Source organism: Manduca sexta, chromosome 21 (assembly GCF_014839805.1).
Source record: "Manduca sexta isolate Smith_Timp_Sample1 chromosome 21, JHU_Msex_v1.0, whole genome shotgun sequence".
In the NCBI taxonomy this organism is placed as follows: domain Eukaryota; kingdom Metazoa; phylum Arthropoda; class Insecta; order Lepidoptera; family Sphingidae; genus Manduca; species Manduca sexta.
The window spans coordinates 185,696-206,655 of NC_051135.1; the positions used below are offsets into that span (position 1 = coordinate 185,696).

Consider the following 20,960-nt stretch of genomic DNA (forward strand, 5'->3'; position numbering starts at 1 on the left):
TATTTATCATGCAATTTATACCAGAAAACATAGAGTCACATTACATTTCATTTCAATGTATGTAACCTGAAACGTAAATTGGTTTCCTATTATACACACAGAGCATAGTGTAAGAACTGAGCTCGTGTTTTTGTTCTATAATCTCAATTAAATTTGTTCCTATGTAATAATTTGAGTCATATTTCAGTTTTTAAGATAAATTGTACTTTGGTATTTATTGAATAAAAATATTTTATCCACGGACCACCATCCACTTAGCCTTTAAAACCAATGTGTAGCAATATGTGTATTTCCCTTAACACATTTTTTTAAAAGTAACATGCTTTATAATACAAATTCAGTTAAGTCATTGTAATATGAAACTGGCGAATTAGTTAATTATGTATATATATTTATAAAATATTCAAGTAAATAAATAGACTGAGAAACACAACGTAAATACAGGTATTTACGTTGAGTTTCTCAGTCTATATTATTCTATACACTTATACGTTTTATTACATACTAGCTGCCGCCCACAGCTTCGCCCGCGTGGATTTCGGACTTCAAAAATTGGAGGAGGTGCTCAATTTATCGGGATGTTTTTTAATGTATGGTGGTATGCAGGTGGTCCGATTGTCCGGTCAGGGTCTGATGATGGGATCCTGGTGAAATCAAAGGAAGCATATAGCATGATTCAGTATTCACGCGTGATGGCTTATTATTAGCTTATTTCATGTATAACTTTGGTGTTTCTATAGCGATTTCTATGATTCTTTTTGATGGAATATTTAATAATGTTAACTTTTTTAATTAGAGATGACTGAGAGTGTTATAAACGTAAGAGTAGACAAATATAATGAGAAAGCTTCGAACTGCTAAGCTATCGGGTGTTACACGTGTTATTGTGAGTCAATCATAAAAGATAGACATATGCTGTCGTGGGATATTTTTTATATAATTTTAAGGAAAACATTTCCGTCATACATGATTTCTGTGTAGCTTTAACCATTAAGGTTGCACACGCGACGGAAGCTAAGAAATGGAGTAACTTCTCCCGTTTTCCCAACATTTCCCTTCACTGCTCTGCTCCGATTAATTATAGCGTGATGAAAAGTATACTATAACCAGCTCAGGAGTTTGAAAAATAATTGTACCAAGTTTCGATAAAATCCGTCGAGTAGTTTTTGTTTCTATAACGGTTATACAGACAGACAGACAGACAGACAGACAGAAAAAAATTTTACTAATTGCATTTTTGGCATCAGTATCGATCCCTAATCACCCCCTGATAGTTATTTTGGAAATATATTTCTGAGAATTACAGAATTGACCACTCTACAGATTTATTATAAGTATAGATAGAAGAACATATAGAAGATATAGATTAAGATGTTGTTTTTCTTGACTACTGATTTTATATATTCAAGGATATGGGCATGTTTACGTTTTATGGAAAACGCTATATTCAAGATTTTTTCTTTTTGTATTGGATCATCCAGGTGACCCCATTGCACCTTGCACCTGATGGTAAGTGGAGTGGGGTCCAATAGAATGTCGACTGACGAGAGATGATTACCCCTCGGCAGTCGACATAATTATGCCGGCCTGTTGGAGCCGGATATGCACAGGCTGATTTCGGAACGCGATCACTTACGTAAGCCACTATGGCGGGTTTTAACACCGTTTCTAGAACTTTCTGCATAAATGTACTACAAAATGCAACTAATAAAACATCGCGGATACATAATTGCCAGCTAGTATAAATAATTTGTTCGCAAATATATCGATTGTACACCTACGGTGGTGTCCGTGATAATAAGTGAATATACATATATCAGCTTCAGTCTATAACCAGTAGTTAATATGTCTGCATATCACACGCTATTATAAGGCTTACAAACTATTATATTATCGTTTTATTATAGGGACGTTTCAAGTTAGTAATTTATGTAATAACGTTTAATAAAAATAAATCGCACTCTTGCTCGAAGAATCGATTTATGTTATAGAAAAATCTTTATTTTAATTTCACGCTTCATTGCTGGGCAATGGTATTCGAGGTATATTGAGATTAAATTATTAAATGTTCATTTTATTGCTTTAGTAAACTGCTTTTCAAGTAATATTATCTTTGCAAGATTTTCAAACAGATATGCTATAAAATTCATTTATTGAATCCAGTTCTATTTACCAACCTCAACGTTTATTTTACTTAATGATTAAAACGTGATTTTAATTTTAAAACACGGAATAGTTTTCGTGATTCGTGACGAATAGTTCGTAAAGAATTTACCGCCCTTTTGAACCCCTGACAGTACAAATGTGCATGTCGTTCGCTTTGTGTACATTACAGTGGCCGGTTAATTTGCATGGCTTATGACTATTATCATGTGACTCATTATCGTTAGTCATGATTACGAGCTTCCTATCATGCAAGCACGCGGAAACAAATAGTTCGTACAACAAAGTTATCGTATTATGTTACATGAACTATGTTTTGAAAACAGATTCACCTTTTCTGTAATACTAGTCGTTTAGCATAATAAATAACGTAAATATATTTATTGGAAACCGACGCTCCGAATTGTCAATATAACAACGAACGAGGCGGCCCACCAGTAAAACACATTGAAATTAAATATATATGTTTATTATATTCACATTCTTTGGTATGATTCTATAAAAGTGGAACTGTAATGTTGCAAATAAATAAATTAGTTATTTTATATTGTAATGAGTAAGTATAAATTGCATAAAGACGACGATGCCAGCACATGATGTTTTGTAACGTAGGCAAATAAAAACGGTAAACCTTTAACTTCAATGTAGATTTTAAGTAATAATTTTATAATCAAATAGGCGTTACATTTCATAAAAAAAAATTTTACTCTCAATATTTTATGCATGAACAGTGAACATGGCGTGCATCAAACACGATCGAAGGTAAATACGAGGCAGTTTGAGTGAACATTTCATTGCGGTTAAGATGGAAATAAAACGAGTCTGCAGCCTTCTAATTATTTTCTTCGCGTTGATTGACTGCGACTAATTGAATACCACGCGCCGATTTCATAATTGAGACGAAAAATAATATTCTATTAAAGTTTTTTTCTTAAAAGGAAATTCGTCGAATATTATAAGTGGATCTGATTTAGGGTCCTATTAAGCGTGATAAGTTTTTAATGATGATAATGATAGTTCTTAAAGATGTGCTAGATAAGTAATAATAGTAAATTTTTAAGTTATGTGTGTTTTAATGCGATGGGTACCTCCTATTATGTAATGTTTTATTAGATGTTTAAACCTACTTTTATAATTGTTTTGCCATAATTATACTATAAAATGAATAAGGATTTAAAAGAAAACTTTACTTTGATGAGTCTTACAAATTGTAAATGACTATTGACTATATAATTTGAAGTTAAAATAAACATAATTTTTATTACGGATATTAGATCACTATTGCAACAAAACTACGTAATATTACGTAGCATTATTCAGTGTAGTCATGTCTAGCATGTGTGAATGTAGAAGTTCTATCGACCTGCAGTTAAGGATCTTATGAATATTCCACGGGGCCAGCCAAGTTGGCGCCTACGGACTAATGCACTCCCTTCAACGGAGTAACAACTTTGCTTTGTTTGACCGCACTATTGAATTATTGATAGTTCGGACAACGTTGCATGGGGATGTGTATTGTGCAATATGCACATATTCGCTCCACCAGTTCCATCGATCGTCTGTGTAACGAAATGAAACTTCACTCGGATGGATTTAACCAAATTTCCTGTCACTGACGATTGCAGCGCAGTTGACGATCTTTTTAATTTCGAAACAGCTTTGGTTATTACATTTGGACGGTGCCGGTGCACAGATTACTCGTCTATAGATGGCACACTAAATGGATGTAACGATGCTATTTAGCCTTTTTACTCTGTTAACAAAAAGCAAATCTATTATTCTTAAATTTTCGCTTTGCCTTTTAAGTATGAAATAAATTAATCATACTTACTACATCGCCTTCCTCAAATTTTATTTATATTAATGTGAAATTCTTTTCGTTACTAGAATATTAAAATGCCTACATCCGAATCAAACTAATCTTATAAAAAGTAAGGCGGCAAACATAGCATCTGTTGTCAACTTCAACGCATTTTTTATGCAGAATTATAAATTCCTCATGCATGCAGGGGGAAGTGGGCAAGTGCGGGCCCGGGAGCCGGGACCTTTATGACCTACACTGAATAATGCAGGGGATCGGGCGATGCCCAGATTAATAAGTTAATGCTGGCTGTACATATTAAGTGGCTGCGGCAGCGAGCGGCTGAGACGCATATTACTTTAACCCATACCAGGAAGTTGTGTTCAGTGATGTTAACAACGTTATTTTGTTTTAACGTATTTAGGTGGAACGTTTATTGCGATGATAGCAGTCATGTATGGAAACCAGATGGTTTTCTGTTTTAAAAGCCTTACATAATGAATAGGTCTATCGTTGACCAGACGTCCTCTAAGCTTCTTGGTTGAAGGTTCCACCGCTTAGTTTGATTATGCGAAGTGTAATCTGTCGTATTCTGATCTAAATTATACAATTGTGTTGGCAGTGACATGAAGTATTTTTTTTTTATGTAAAATTATCAATGTTGTGATTTCTAGTTGTACTACCATCAAACGAATGGTCTGTTCGCTCATCATTCCGTTGCATACAAAAAGCACAACAAAAGACTCATAAAAACATCTTCTGACAAAATTGTCTCTCAACTAATAAAAGAAGAAACAAGCTTAAACATGGTATATTTATTTTTGAATCAGTAAAGCACTTTTTCCCGTCTTGTACACTTACCACCTTTAGTATTAGTTGTTCCATTAACCGGAACGAAAAAGAAATTTAAAGGAAAACGTCAAGAAAGCCTTCCAGCGGCGCTAATGTACGTTACGTTAAAAACCGTACATTTTCAATTACTGTTACTAAGGCGTAAACATGAATAGAGCCTCAGCCTAAAGGGAGTGATTGTGTAATATCTGGCCGGGCGCCAAGCGACCTTCCGTGCAAAATCACCGGTCACCTGTTTCAAGAAATAACAGAATGAATAACTAAATAGATTGCTAATGTCTTCCTCGGATTTATTGGTAGGTGTGCCAGCGTCATGTATTCAAAAAATATTTTTTTATTTCCGATACAGTAGAGAATCAGTATTATCAGTATCGTGTTTGGCAGGTCCAGTTGCATGCTAAAATAATCAATCACGTTTTGTTCTAACGTTCTTATGGATTAGTAACGCTTATTGGTATCATTTTAATTATTAAGCGATTTTATTCATTTTTTATAGGATAGATAATTTGCAGACTTCTAACGTGCTTTAACATTACGTAACTATTCGAAAAAATATTTATATTCTAAGTTTGTCAATGGATCTAATGATCTTCATTTGTTCTAAGGATTTAATGTAATGGACACGCGTTAGAATATATTTAGAATAAAGTTTTAGATGTATTTTTGCTAATGAAAGCAATTTTGAGGCGATAACAATAGTGCCAGTGGTTTTCAATAAGAGCCACGGCTAATCGATATTTTATTCAGGGCGCAAAATGAAAAATTTATAAATGAAAACACTTTTAATTAGCTTAATAAGATTTTATAGTTCAGATATCTGCGCCTTCAATTTCCACTCCTAGAAATAGTCTTCTTAGAAAATCGTCTAGTATTAAAATGTATCTACAGAAAAGGCAATTATTTTTTTTAAAAACATTTCATACACTAATAATAGAAGATTATTCTACAAGCAAGCATTCTTACGGTGTAGAAAAGCCAATGCTCATTTTCAAGTACACGCTATTGAATGGATGTAACGGGCTTGAGCTTATTGCATGGGACGGCATCTAAACCGTTGTGTCAACAACAATAATGGAGCTTGAACGACCGCACACCCCTTGATACAATACAACTCGTTAAAGAAGTTTATTGGCTCACAACCAAAAGATTGAGATCCATTGATTTTAATATTAGGTTACACGAGCCGCACGAATTGCTTGTAGGGTGTCTTAGTTGTTGAAGTATAATGAGACTTTTTAATGACTGTTTATTCGTAAAAGTTTGGTTAAACAAAATGCGAGACGATAAAGTGAATTACTTATAAATAGCAACAAAATGTATCACGTATTTATAATTTTTTTGTTCCACTTAAAACACTTATCCAGACACACAAATATGTACACCTTTGTTTTTTAAATGTTACGAAGATGATACAAAATAAAAACTCATAAGATAAAAGCATGTATAATTTGTTAACAATCTGTATTTCCTTTAATGTAATTTACCCATTAGGATAGGCACTATTTTAATACATTTTGGCTCCTTATCCTTAATTGAAAAGGTAACTTTATAGCTAGCGGCTTCTGAAGCCCGATACAGTCGGAAGCCAGATGTTTTCCTGCTCTTGAATGAATAATTTCGATATAAATTACTGATAACGGTGTAGTTCCGAGACAATTATTTCCAAAACAAGAAGCTAGTACCTCAATAGGTAATAATAAGTACCTACGTATTTATTATTTGAGTATTCGTATTGCGTAAGTATAGGAAAATTCGCTTGATAAATATCTTATATTCTGAGTAATGCTTTGTTAAAATACGGAGAAAGGTTTGAATATTCGCTATGTTTCGTGCATGATATAACATAGCGACCCAATTGGCTCAGTAGATGCCCATAAATTATAAACTAAGTATTAAGCGAACCTCCCCTTTTCATGTCCATCAGTAAGAGAGAGCTAGAGAGAGTGTACACAATTCAAAATCTAATGTGTCGTCTTTTGCGAGTGATCTAGCGTTGAAATAAAATAAAATTCATATTATAAATTTCTGCCGACGTATCGAAGACTTTGCAGCCGTCATGATCACAGGAAGGACCGAGGTTAGTTGTCAGAAAAGTCAAAGTTACAATATCTACCTATATTTTACAATTATATAAAAATTATGTAAAAATATTTTTTTAATGTCTAACATTCGCGATGTTAAAAACGTATATTTTTACTGATCTACCTTTTAATGAGTAGTACGAATTTAACGCATTTACCAGAAGATATATCTGATTGTGTGTGTGTGTGCCTATATCTGACAATATAATATCTATCTCAATGTAGCGCTTTTATTTATATTCATATTTTAATTACGGAACAAACCAAGCTTTGCATTGCACCCATAATTGGTGAATTGGTGAGAAATGATAATCAGACAATCTGTTTCAACAGAACAATGACAATTTAGGAGATGCGCCTACGTTGTAATGCGAAAGCTTACAATCGTAGATAAAGAAAACTAAAATGTGTGCATTGGAAGTCACCTCAAGGCGAGTTTATTGACAGTCTGGCGTCGGGATTTGCTCTGATCTCCTTATTTGATACATATGATTAGGGCAAAAACAAATGTTATGAAGATAACTTCAGAGGCTGGAATAACATTTGTTTTTACAACTTTATGTGTTTTTATAATGCTATCAAAGTAGATTTTATCCAACAACATAAAGGAAAACACGGTAGACTTAAGATAATATCTGTTGTCTATATACTGAATGAACAGGTGCGACTGGACTATTTCCTAATTATTTATAAAACCGGTTTATTGCATATATAAATTTAGGGTTATCTCAGGTCAAAAATACTAAACTCTCATTACTTTATTTGGAAGGGGCGATTTCTCTAAGATATCTTGCGTAATTTACATTCATCTTTTTTATCGTCCTTATGGAATAAAAGAATATTGTAACAACTATCATTTTAATCCTAGATTAAATTTAAATCCCTTCTCTGTCCTTAATTCCCCAGCAATAGATTATAAATCGATCTTTGGCGGATTTAAAATAAAACAATAGTTGATTATAAGTAATCAGTAATAACATTCTCTCACCTCTCAAGAGTACCTGGACTCAATTTTATTGTATTTTGTGAAGCCATTACAGAAAAGATCACCGCGTGTTTACTCTGTCCCGAGAGACCAGCATCGATTCGCAGTGTAGTACTTGGCTTAGCACCATTATTGCGTTCCTATATCACGTCTAAAGCCATCGAATGGGTTCTTTGGCATGCCACATAATGCCCCAACAGATCTTAGATAATATCAATATGTTACTTACATTTATTTATTTTTATTTACGTAACATACAATATGCTTTTAATGCCTTCCAGTCTGAATTTTGGTATCCAAAGATATATTATAAAAGTTACCTATATAAAAATTCTTTCCTACTGCCTGCAATAGTTATTATTAATTTTATTATATCACTTTTTACTAATATTAGTAACAGATATTTTAATTAGTAAAGAAAAATTCGGTTGAAATAGACAATATCTTTTTGTAGTCTATTAAAATGGTAATATTAAGTAGATAAAACGACGTGAAGGAATAATATCTCAGAAACTTTAATATTTATCTAGTTAATAATAGTATGATAAAATCTTATTACAATTTCGGGAAATTTTAATAAAATTCTTATTAACTTTGTAGCGTTCCTTTCTTAATTATAGAGTTTCATTTACGTTGTATTTTGGTGCGTTTACTTTGAGTTCAAGAATACTTTTTACTACTCTTCTTACTTTTAGGTAATTAACATTAATTAAGTATTTAAATAGCTTCTTTAATAGCTTGCAATTAAATATATATGTAGGTGTTCCATATTAAACAGACATTTAATTTCTAAATTTGTTCTGTTATATCTAACAGCCAAATATTTAAACATTGCTATTGTCTTACTGGATGTTGCAGTTAGGTTCGTTACGCATGACTGAATGATAAATAAATCAAAATAATGTATACAGACCACAGTTACTTTTTTTTGTTGATTCTATGCCGCAATATGACAGGAAGTAGGGTCTATTACCATATATGGCACAAATTCACTGCCCATACTTTGATAATATATTGCTTGGCTACAAACGGACCTGAAGACAATTACTGATGATGCTATGCAGCAGATGATGTCAATAACATATTTGATCTTTATTGGCTTATATTGTTAAAAAGACAATTAATAGTTAATAAGAAAACATAATAAAATTTACGTATAAAACTTACGTGGCCTTCAAAATACTTATTTATTGTAGCCGTATTGAAAGCTGCCTAGCAAAAGAGGTATTTATTATATTGCTTGAGTATGTTCTATTATAAGCTTGCGTCAGTTGGTTTAATCAAAGGGAGAATATAATTGATCTTTTATTGCATATTTAATAATGCTTTGTTTGATATAGTGACGCATTTTGTAAAATAATCTATTTATGCTGACATAGGAATATTTGAAGTACCCGAGTTTTATTAGTATTCTATTGATTGTTCAAATAAAATGAATCCGACTTAACAGCTCCATGTTTTTACGTCAATAAAAATCTGCTGCTTTACTATAGAGGAAAAATTTAGTTCAAGTCAATTATCTCAAAAGAGGTTTGGTAAAAAAAAGAATATCTACAATTAACATTATTAAAACCTCTAACCTGATTGTTCGATCATTCACTCGAAATCGAAAGAAAAGCCTTTTAGTAGGATAAGGATTTTGTAGTCTCTACTATGTTTATAGGTATCTCGCATCTAACTTTCTGCTGAAAGCACAACATGATTTATGCAAAAAGACTATTTGGAATTATGAGATTTATTTTTATTTACCTTTAAGCATGGTGAATAGGCGGACTTAGCGCTATAGAAATTCTCTACCAGTGAACCTAAGGCGATACAAAGTTACAAAAAGGTAGATACATAAAACATTAAGTAAGAACTATGATTTATCTTCTATTATAAGTATATAAAGGTAATGGGTGTAAATCGGTACCATTCTGAACTTTTTAATTTAACAGTAGTGTGATTGTTATTGCTTATTGGCCGTCGTAATGCTCCCTATAAGCCAATCTACTGATTATTTCGTTTTATTACAAGAGGAATAAAATACAATGATGGCATGCTATCTGCGTAAACACAGTTTTGTCGATGACTCGTTATACCATCCACGTAGATATTTAAATATGCGTTTATGAAACGTAAAAAGTTGGCAAATAAAATATATCTGAGCCCTCCAGCCGCGTTTTCTCCCCTTGTTAGGGAACTGGTCCGGAACTAGGTGTAATGTTCAAAGTATAATATGTGTGCGAACTGCGTCTGTCTAGTTGTAACCGCAACTTGTGAATGCCAGCTATATGTCTTACTTATGAATTTTGTTCTGTTCGTATTAAGTAAAAAATTTGATATGGAAATAAGATGTGTATTATTTATTAAAATTCTAGAGAGGCAAGCTTCCCAGTTTAGTTCGCTTATTTGAAAATAAATATATGTATAAAGTAATGGAAGTAAAATGTATTAAAGAAGAAAAAAGTTGACAACATTTAAAAGGATTATATATTTTATCCCTTTCTATACAGCATCGGTGGAAAATCACTTATTTATTCATTACACGAAAGTATAAATAAAGTTTATTATCATAACTTGAAATATTTACATATTTAATTATTGTGAGTAAAATTTGCATAAGTATTAACGAAGAAAAAAGTCTATTTTAATGTAGAAAACGTAATATCACGGATTACAATAAGCTAATCTTACATTGTTTGATATTTTAATTCAAAGAGCCAAAGTTCTTTAAATTCTCTACTATTCCCTATTTCATGAATAAAACGCCAAGGGTCACTCGATAAGCATTCAAAAAGGTACAAAAGTATTTGGCAGACATTTGTGAGTGCCGTTAGCTTTAGATTAAAAACTCAAACAATGTAATGAAAGTTACCGACAGCCTATCGAGGCAGCAATAGATCGATCTAACAAACCCCCGTGCTGCGGATTTATTACACAATGTAAAGCTATGGAATGTTGACTTCATTTATAGATATATTAAATGTATTATGGATTGTCTAATATGAAATGGTAACTAGTGTAGTGAATTTGCATATAAATACAAATAGTATAATGCTTCGAAATTTATTGTATAATATAATTTTAAAGGCAAACAGGGGCCTTATAAGTATACCAAAGTTCTTTTGAAAACCAATGCTCTTGACAGTTTCGTAATAATGTAAAAAATATACTTTTCAAAACTCATGTATCCAATTACTAATTGAACACTTAATTTTTATAATGTAATAAATGCAGATATTTCTGAATATCGTTACTTACCTTAATAGTCGCCTCTTAAAATACTAATGTACTTATATTTACATAATTTTATACTTTTGAGTAGGTATACTATACACCGTGGGTTGCGTAGCACCTGTAGTAATGCAGCTACGGGATGCGTAGCGTACTCTACGAGTTTCGAGCGCGGTATTTTGCAGTTGTAACCTAAATACTCGCAACGTCAGACCCTTCATTGATAAAATTGTCTATTCGTAATGTGAAATTGAATTAAATATATAAAATCTTACTATACCGTGTGTCAGAATATTGATGGTCTCGTTGTGGAAATAGAAGAGGCTGCGCACACAGTCACCCCAGCCCTGCAGCGGCCGGTAGCCGGTGAGCACGTACGGGTTGAACTGCAAGTGCTGTGGCATGTCCCGCCAATGCAGCAGCTCCACGCCACCGCTCGTGCTGCCCGCGGGTTTCTCGCGCGCTTCCTTCGACTTACCATCGCTCTCACTCGACTCACTTGCATTTAACTCAGAACGCTCTCGACACTCATTATCACAGCTACGTTCTAACGACTTCTTTCTCTTTTTAGGTCCCTTGCCATTAATCTCTTGAATTGACGCGTCGAACATGTTTGTACACGTGTCGGGAACGCTCCCTGCTTCCCTCATAACTTCGCGCTCTCGGCACACGGGCAGTGCGGAAGAACGAAAGATGTCTGCGGTGCCGTAGTGTCGACCGAGCCGCGTGTCCGCATGACCGAGCGAATGCAGCTTTTTTACGACTTTTTATAAATAATATCACAGTATTTGTGTTAGGGAGGGCCGCATACGTGACAAGGAGTATTATCGGGCCGGTGTTCTGTCAGCGTTCGTCGGCGTTGGTGGTGCGGCACGGCTGAGCGAGTGGCGTGGGTTGTGGCGCGGTGGCGGCCGGGGACAGCGCCGGCTGGGCGGAGCGGCCGCGGAAGCGCGCGACTGGCCTGGCGCCGCCGCACGCCCCGGCCGCGTATCTCGCACCCCCGCCCCGCGCTGATTTGCGCACTGCGCAAACCCGATCAGCTGATTCCCGCCAGAAGGTCGACCCGCTCCCTATTTCCAAGATTACACTTTCACTGATCCTTAGGGCGCATTCCGTGCCAAATAATATAGGCCATGCATGTTTACTCATTTGGATTTTGATTTATAAATAAACACGCCTTAGGTAAAATAATTACTAAGTACACCATTATAAGAACTTTTTAAAACTTTTTTTAGCAATACAGAATACTAACTGTACTCTGGAAGAAAATAAATTTCGGTTCCGGTTGATGTCTAGGAGTATATTTTACTACAATAATTTAAGAAATAAATAAGAATGTTATTGTGTTGAATGCACCTATTTTGAAACACTTAAAATATAAAGTTCGATTCTTATATTTCGATGTTCTCATTCAAAAGAAACAGATGGAAGAAAACGCCCTCTCTGGGTTAATTTTAGGATTAAGTAGTATTTCATTATAACTAAAAATGAAAAAAAAAATACAACAAATGAGTTTGTTCATTCGTTCGTATGTTATTATTTCATGTAAATAGTTAGCTAGTTTATGAGCCGGCCAGGAAAAATGTAAAAGGCTATCTTTTATATATCTTAATTAAATTAAATAAAGCCCTTTGGGTGGATATATACTAATTTCTATATTTAGTTAATAAGTACCATCATTAGTATAACGCAATAGACGTAAAGTGTTTTTCATCGGTCATATCCGCAAATGTAAACAAATATGAAGTATCTACCCACATTTAAAACAAATATTTAATAGTCTCAGGTATCAGCCTAATTTATCTAAGAAATGGAACAGAAAATCAGACAGCTGTATCTATTTAAGGTACACTTAACATAGTAAGTAACTGTTTTTAAATGTTAAACCATGGAATTATACTATATTGAAATTAGGGAACTGTAGGACGACAAACATTTTTTGACGTGGCCAAAATCGGAACTAAAGTCCTCCATCTTGCAAAATGCCACCATTGACTATAGAGGGTAAAAGCAAGGAGAAACCATCTCTAATGGGAGATAAATTGAAATGTGTTTAAGGGCCGTAGGTAAAATGCCCTTTTATAATCATTAACGCTAACAAAAAACAAAAAATTATGAGAATAACATAACCTATCAATGAGTAAATTGCTAAGATATGTCATTTTTATACATTATATCTAAATGCATCTTGACTGTGGCTATATCGGTAAGTAGCAAATAACAACTCAAAAATCCATCATATTACCCATTTGACCGCTAGCATAGTAAAAGGGTAAGACATGAATTTAGTACTTAGTTGTAAACGGAGTAAAGTGTACTAAGTTAAAAAATAATATCTATGATGATTTTACTTAAAATTTTTGATCAGCCCCGTGACAGCTGTTATTGAAATCGCGTCTACAAAGTTTAGTATTTTGGACGGTATAATGCAAGCGAAAATTATACTTCATAGGCGCAACTGTAGTAATAATAAAGCTCTGTAGCATATATTACAAGCTAAGATGTATTAAAATTACCTACTATAAAAAGACTATTATAGGTTATTCATTTAATCTTTAAAATTGACTCACCAGCTACCGTGGCGCCACTATATTTTGACGTTATTAAATGGTCATTTTTTTAATACATATAGATGATTCGCCTTGCCTCTTCCCTCTATAATTTCAATGAACTTTCTTAGTGGTGTTATTATATTTACATTTTGCACATTGAGGCGGTGACCTAGGCAAAATGGCGCGCTAACCGTGTTTCTTAAACTATTTTTTTTTTATTTAGAATACATGTAGAACAAAACATCATATGTGTACAATATGTTATCTTTACATTGGTTATTTAATTTTTTTATAATGTGGGGACATTGTTTAATTAATTTCATTCTGAAAATATCACGAAAATTGTGGATACATAAAGTACATGTCCTTTTAAAGTACCTACCCATCACATAAATTTTCAACCAATACTATTTCATAGATAATGTAATAAGGAACAATTAAGCAGTATTTGCAAAAGACGTAACATATTTTTTTAAAGCATTTATATTTGGATATTTCCTTCTGTAACTCGTGCACAGTAAATGTATGGAAGTAATGTTCAAAGCCATTTGCCCAAAGGGCCTGAAGGAATTGAAGTCTGTGTCTAATTTAATTAATATAAAATTACTCCACTCTTTTATATTATTAAATACTAGATTTGGCGTTCCGAACATTCATTGTGTTCCAGTGAATTGTACTGCAATCCGAACATCTGACTACTGTGGTTTCAATATTGACAGGTTTACTTACACTATATTTAAAGCGCTTTAGCACTGCATGTTAAAAAAGTTTGGTTAGACGACGATTGGTTTTTTAGCGCTGCAGCGAACTTTAGTTCTAACTCCAGATTTTGAACAAATAGTTTATGTAGATTTTTTTGCTATTTTATAGTTTTTGAAGACGGTTTCTTGTGTTAAAAAGTTTTTATCTTTTTTTTTAAGTTAGAAATAAAGTCAACAGAACCAATTCAAAAAAAATAATCTAACTCCTATTTAATTTTGAGGAGTTCCCTTCTGCATCTTCAAAATCCAAATATATTCTTAATAAAATACGCTCGAGATCTTAGAGGCTTCGATCAGTTTTCTTACCCCACGACATCTCGCAACATCCTCGCTCAAAATGTGGTTGGTTTCCATGAACGGCTTCAGCTATGGCAATAATAAATTATTGACTTTGATTTTCTGTAATGACCTTAAATCTGAACGAACTAGTCCATTATGTAACTCTTTTTTATGTTTGTAGTCGAGTCGACTACAAACATAAAAAAGAGTTACCTAAACGGTTTCTCTCTCTACAGAATAGTAAATTTTATTGTTAAACGAATAAAAAAAATATTCAAGAAAACTACGTGAATTTAAGAAATTTTCTTAAATACGAACGCAGCCATCAAATATTATTCGGTTGGCAGCCTTTACTAACTACGACACTGACGACACTAATATATTTCACTATGTTCGCCAGATGGGGACACTTTTGATTTCATACTTGTTTGACGCACTTTTTAAATATTTTTCGTATTTTAACCTATAGTCTTACTTTTAACTATTTATAAAATAATTTATATTTTTTTATATTAGTAAACTGAAGTTTTATGTAATATTCCTTTAACTTAGATTTACTTTATATTGTTTGTCAAGGAAAAAAGAAACGCCATGTTACGACTTTACGCCATTGCTCTGCGTCAACCAACCAACAAACTTCTGTCTTGATTCGGATCGATGTTCGGGCCTTTACTGCGAAGAAGCATTCTTCAAGGTTCAGCATCGCGAACTTGGAATTGTCTTACTAATTTCACGCAACTACTTTGGTGTAAATTGAAATATTTACGTGATTTGAGGGTAAGTTACAATAACTACGATTTTACTAGTGAAATGTTTATTGTAGGGCTCCATTGGTGTATTAGAAAAACCAACATGGCGTCAGCATGTATAATGTAAATAACTGTGACATTTCTTGTATTGGCTATACGAATATAAGTTATTTTCAGTTAATTAATTTTAAGTACAGTACAAGAGTAGTAACTTAATATTCTTTTATATTTTGAAATTCTGTATACCATTACATTCGCAGCATATTTCGTTACTCAAGTGTATATAAGCAGTAACATCGAGCATTTCAGCTGTTTTAAATTGTCTATGTGATAAAACGATGGTTCTAGATCTTAGGCACAAATCAGTGAACTGGTAACCTAAACAGAGTTCAGTTCGAGACACAAGGATAATGTTATCCACTCAAATGTTTTTATTAATTCTTAGACTAGGTTTGATTTAGTAGCTTGCAGGCTTGGTTATATTTTATCTTGTCAGTAAAAAAACATTTTCATTATCTTAAAATATGATTACAGTGGTATCACTCTTAAACTACAACTAAACAAAATTGTTTTTGCCTTGTATTGCCTCTAAACAATTTTGTAACGAATTATTCTGAATGGCCTCTTGCTAGGGGACAGCATGGTCTATAGAAACTTGAAGAAATCAGTGCTAAATTGAAGGTTAATTTTTCTTAAGCTTAATTTCATCATTACCATGTTAAAAATCAAGTTAATGCAAAAGCTTCAAAGATGTGCATGTTGGTTTGTAGTTTCTATCACTATGCACCTTTGACTTGTTGTCAATGGTCTAAATTATTTATGTTTTTCAGCTTAAACCGCTCGGATACGAGTTTTGGTATCTTTGTTTATGGTAAGTGGAAGTACTTGGTGTACTTTCCTTGATATGTGGCTGCCAAAAATAATATTTTGATATGTTTAGATCAATTGAAACCTGACGTCATGTTTGGTTTCATTACTTCTTCAATTATTATCATATTGGCTATATAATGATGCTTATTCAAAATTAATCTGGATTCTAATATTAGACAGACAGTTACATAAATTAACATGCTTCTAAATTATTTTTTACATCACTAAATTTTCCATTTATTTTTAAATTATCATAACTAACTATTACATAACAGATTAACTTTGGAAAACATCTTTTAATTGAAATATAAAATAAATTAATAGTTTTTTGTGTATTGAACAGGATAGTCATCGACAAAATAAGTGAAATCCTGCACATTGCATAAATAAAACATAGCATTACTGTTTGTAAAACATTATCAAAATTTATTTTATTTTTGACAGACACAAGTTTAGCATGACTGATTTAACAAGGAATGGCTTTTAATGCAAGATTAAAATTCATGAATATTTAATATCTACAATAGACAGCTTTATTATACATTCATGTTGTGATTATATTGTTAAATATTTACAAGGTCTACAGTATCTAGGCTGGTTCCCATTGCATTATTCACCCTAATTTATATGCATAAAAAATAAACAAAGACCTCTCTTCATTGTTTACTCTATAACAGAAATTCATTATGATGAGACTCTAACTTTCTAAATCCACATAAAAGTGACTGATTAATATCTATATTTATAGAAAACTTGACATATATACACATTGTCTATCAACTCTACACTTGTACACTAGTATTATAAATATTCTATACAGTTGAGTTAAAGGGAATCAACAGATTTAGTATATTTTTATTTTAAAATAAAGCTTTTCTGATGGAATAGTTATAAAATTCAAATGCATTCAGTATGCTAAAATACATTCAATTTTGCCCTTTAAGTTGTATAGTGTAGATATGTAGAGTTGATGATTTATAATAGCTATACTCAACCTTTTATTTACAGCCCATAAAGATGTCTGACTTATGGTCCTTCGAGCCATATTGTAAATTGACTTAATTGTCCAAAGCATAATTAAAAATTAATATGAAAGTAAAAAGTATTTACAGTTAATTGAATTAATTTATTCTTATAAGGTTAGTTCATGTGATCATGGGTAGTGTTTCTTTAATTTGCAACAGCTTGGCGTGGTGCAGGTTGAGTATAGCTGATTTATAATTTTCAGGCAGTTGTTAGTTAATAGATTAATAACTGTTACCTCACATTCAAGGCCTGCAGACTATGGCATATTACTATTACCCCATGTTTCCAATTTATGCAATGTTGACATTTCCAGCTTAGCTGTAGAGTAGCTTTGCCAGTCAGCTTAAATTGTGAATAAGCTTTGGAATACTTACTTTCAAATCCTTGACCAAGTGCCACAACTTTGTACCCAGTGTTTCTGAAGCTGTCTAAACAAAACACAGCTTCTGCTTTCATGTAAATAAAGTAAACAATGTATCACACTTGGTTAAATTGACCAAGGCAAAAATATTATTTAACCGCATATAATTACAATATTGCTTCAATACAACTTGGTATTAGTTCTGCAGCGATTACACTCAGAATACATACAATTATATAATGTATATACTGCTGAGCTAGAAATGCAAACATTTCTGCTTTGTTTAACGCTGGGTGGTTATTTCTTGTGGGAGCGTGCATAAATACGTAGCACTATGGTTACAGATGCCGCGTACCCGGAGGAAGCACTACTCGTCGCACTCGAGGTCGAGGTCAAGGTCATACGACGCAAAGCGCCGTCGCCTCGATGACGGCTCCGCTGAGGGGTCCTACAGGAAGAGAAGCCGCAGCAGAGATCGTGACAGGTAGGCTCTACCTTTAATAATCTTCAAATATAATTATACAAAATCTCCCTGCCGTGTCTTCCTGTTTGTCTGAATGCCATAAACTCGGAAACAACCAAACGGACTTTCATGCGGGTTACATCAATTTATGGAGTTATTCATGACGGAGACTTATGTCTATAGTTAATTAAAGTTTTATGTAATTGATAGAAATATCCCTTTGCGATATAACAAAACAATGTATGGCTGAAATTTAAAGATCTACAGAAAGGTCTGCTATGGCATGTCTACCTTCTAAGGATAGCTTAAATTATACATTTTAATGTTAAAAAAAAATACATTGTGACTTCGCGTTACTAAATTAATCTAAATATCTTCTTAAAAAAAAAAACACTTTATGCTAAATTACTCAAACTGAAGATGTAAAATAAGTGCAAATCTTGAACAAAATAAATATTAATAAAAAGTTATTTTAATTTTACACACCCTAATGTTACTACTACTACTTCAAGATAATTCGTCGCATCGGCAACCTCGCATTTTCAGTATACAAAACAATCACGCACTAAACTAAAAAAAAGTTAAAAAATGAGAAAAGTTAAACCATGATTTTGGGTTTAAATCTATACTATTATATAAAGCTGAAGACTTTGTTTGTTTGTTTGTTTGTTTGTTTGTTTGTTTGTTTGAACGCGCTAATCTCAGGAACTACCAGTCCAAATTGAAAAATTCTTTTTGCGTTGGATAGCCCTTTGTTCGTGGAGTGCTATAGGCTATATATCATCACGCTATACCCAATAGGAGCGGGGCAGTAATGGCTAATCTCAGGAACTACCGGTCCAAACTGAAAAATTATTTTTGTGTTGGATAGCCCTTTGTTCGTGGAGTGCTATAGGCTATATATCATCACGCTATGACTAATAGGAGCGGAGCAGTAATGACTAATCTCAGGAACTACCGGTTCGAACAGAAAAATTCTTTTGTTGTTGTATATCTGTTTATTAGTGTAGTGCTATAGGCTATATATCATCACGCTATGACTAATAGGAGCGGAGCAGTAATGGCTAATCTCAGGAACTACCGTGTTTGAACTGAAAAAAATCTTTTTTGTGTTGGATAGCCCTTTGTTCCTGGAGTGCTATAGGCTATATATCATGACGCTATGACCAATCGGAGCGGAGCAGTAATGAAACATGTTGCAAAAACGGTGAAAAATTATTAGTTTTGAGAGCTTCCGTTGCGTGCGCTGCGTAAACGATTAAAGTTATGCAACAATGATGTATGACGGGATTATTCCTCTTAAAAAGTTCTAAAAAATATATTATAAAACAAAAGTCCCCCGCTGCATCTGTCTGCCTGAACGTGTTAAACTCAAAAACTACCCAACGTATTAAGATGAAATTTGGTATGGAGACAGTTTGAGAGGCTCCCGGGAAACTACTACTTTTATAACGGAAAACTTTAGCCTGAAAAACTTTATAACGCGGGCGGAGCCGCGGGCAAAAGCTAGTATTTTATATTCATGGATGATTTCTGGCACAATGTTAACAGAGGTAAAGACGAGTATGTGGTCTGGTAACTGGGTAGGTTACTGGTTATTAACAAAGATTGTTTTAGCTAACAATTACTAATGAAATAAAACTGGATGTTTTATCGGTAGTCTTGTCACTTCCTATAAGACAATGGGGTTGAATGTCTTGTCAAACAATTGTAAAAGAAATAATTATACAAATGTTGTTCGGTTGTGTTCTATTTGTCAATGAAATTAAAATATTAAACAGACAAATTTTACGGATTTTTATAAGTAATTATGTAATATGTATTATATTTATATTTCATTCTGGACGTTTCGACACATTTACAGGGTCCGTGGTGGTTGGCTGGCTCAGGATACTTTGGTACACAGAAATAAAATATATGCTGTGAAAATCCGTGCAATTTGTTTGAATTTTTCTCAAAAAAAAAACTTTAGAATGGCTTATATGCTAAGGGCGTAGGCATACTGTTTTCAATATGGATAAACGATGATAATATTGGTAATAAAATGCAGAACAATTGTTAATCTTATTATACCTTAAAGATCAGTAATCAGAGGTTTATAGTATTTATATATCTATCTTTTTTACTTTCAGATAATTGTGCAATATAACCTTGAAAGTTGATTTCGTAACGTCATGCAGAAATTTATGTTTTTGTATTATAATTGGATGCAACGAATATTCAGATACTATTCAGTACTTGGCCTATTCGGCTACTATAATTCTATTCTGTCAAATACCGAATACTTGTAGACAGGTAAACGGTAAATAAAAAGATTTATTTATTTTATCACAACGTATTTATCTTATAATTATTAAAGTTATCGAACATAATCAACTTCCGTGTTATAAGAATATAAAAAAAGTATCAAAAATAAATGTGTGTGCTTCAGAATTGTCGAACACTTGTTAGTTTAGGGCTAGATAATTTATGATGCAGAAGATTATTTTTTCGGCATTTTAGGCAGTACCTAGTTTACTCTTTTTGGTGCCGCGCAGTGGGAAACAACGTCGATATAAGTTTCACCACACGCTGGCCGCATATGCCATTCTTTATAAGTCTACATATAACACTATATGCACATTTCTAAATCAAGGAAAAATATCAGTGCTAGGAACATCATATTATTTTGATTACTTCTGATGCATAATGTTATTATAGGTTAATATATTTTCTAGAATCCACTGAATACTTTCAATGTTTTCTACATGCACAGATGTAAGTATTGGGATACCAAATGTTGGGTTTATAAAATCGGCACT

At 33.1% G+C, this 20,960-nt stretch overlaps 1 protein-coding gene and 1 long non-coding RNA gene across 2 annotated transcripts in view; one reads left to right on the forward strand and one right to left on the reverse strand.

Moving 5' to 3' along the window:
* LOC115447709 (progestin and adipoQ receptor family member 4) overlaps positions 1-12,069 on the reverse strand; it is a 62,005-nt gene extending 49,936 nt beyond the window's left edge. Inside the window, exon 1 of the mRNA XM_037441065.1 lies at positions 11,379-12,069. Coding sequence (XP_037296962.1) covers positions 11,379-11,748 — 370 coding nt within the window. The 5' untranslated portion in view covers positions 11,749-12,069. The remainder of the gene's footprint in view (positions 1-11,378) is intronic.
* A 3,012-nt stretch (positions 12,070-15,081) lies between these two features.
* Positions 15,082-20,094, forward strand: LOC115447896. The gene is made up of 4 exons (XR_003939051.2): positions 15,082-15,467; positions 16,270-16,310; positions 18,041-18,180; positions 20,024-20,094. It is a non-coding gene; the product is annotated as an uncharacterized LOC115447896 (long non-coding RNA).
* Positions 20,095-20,960: the final 866 nt, after the last annotated feature.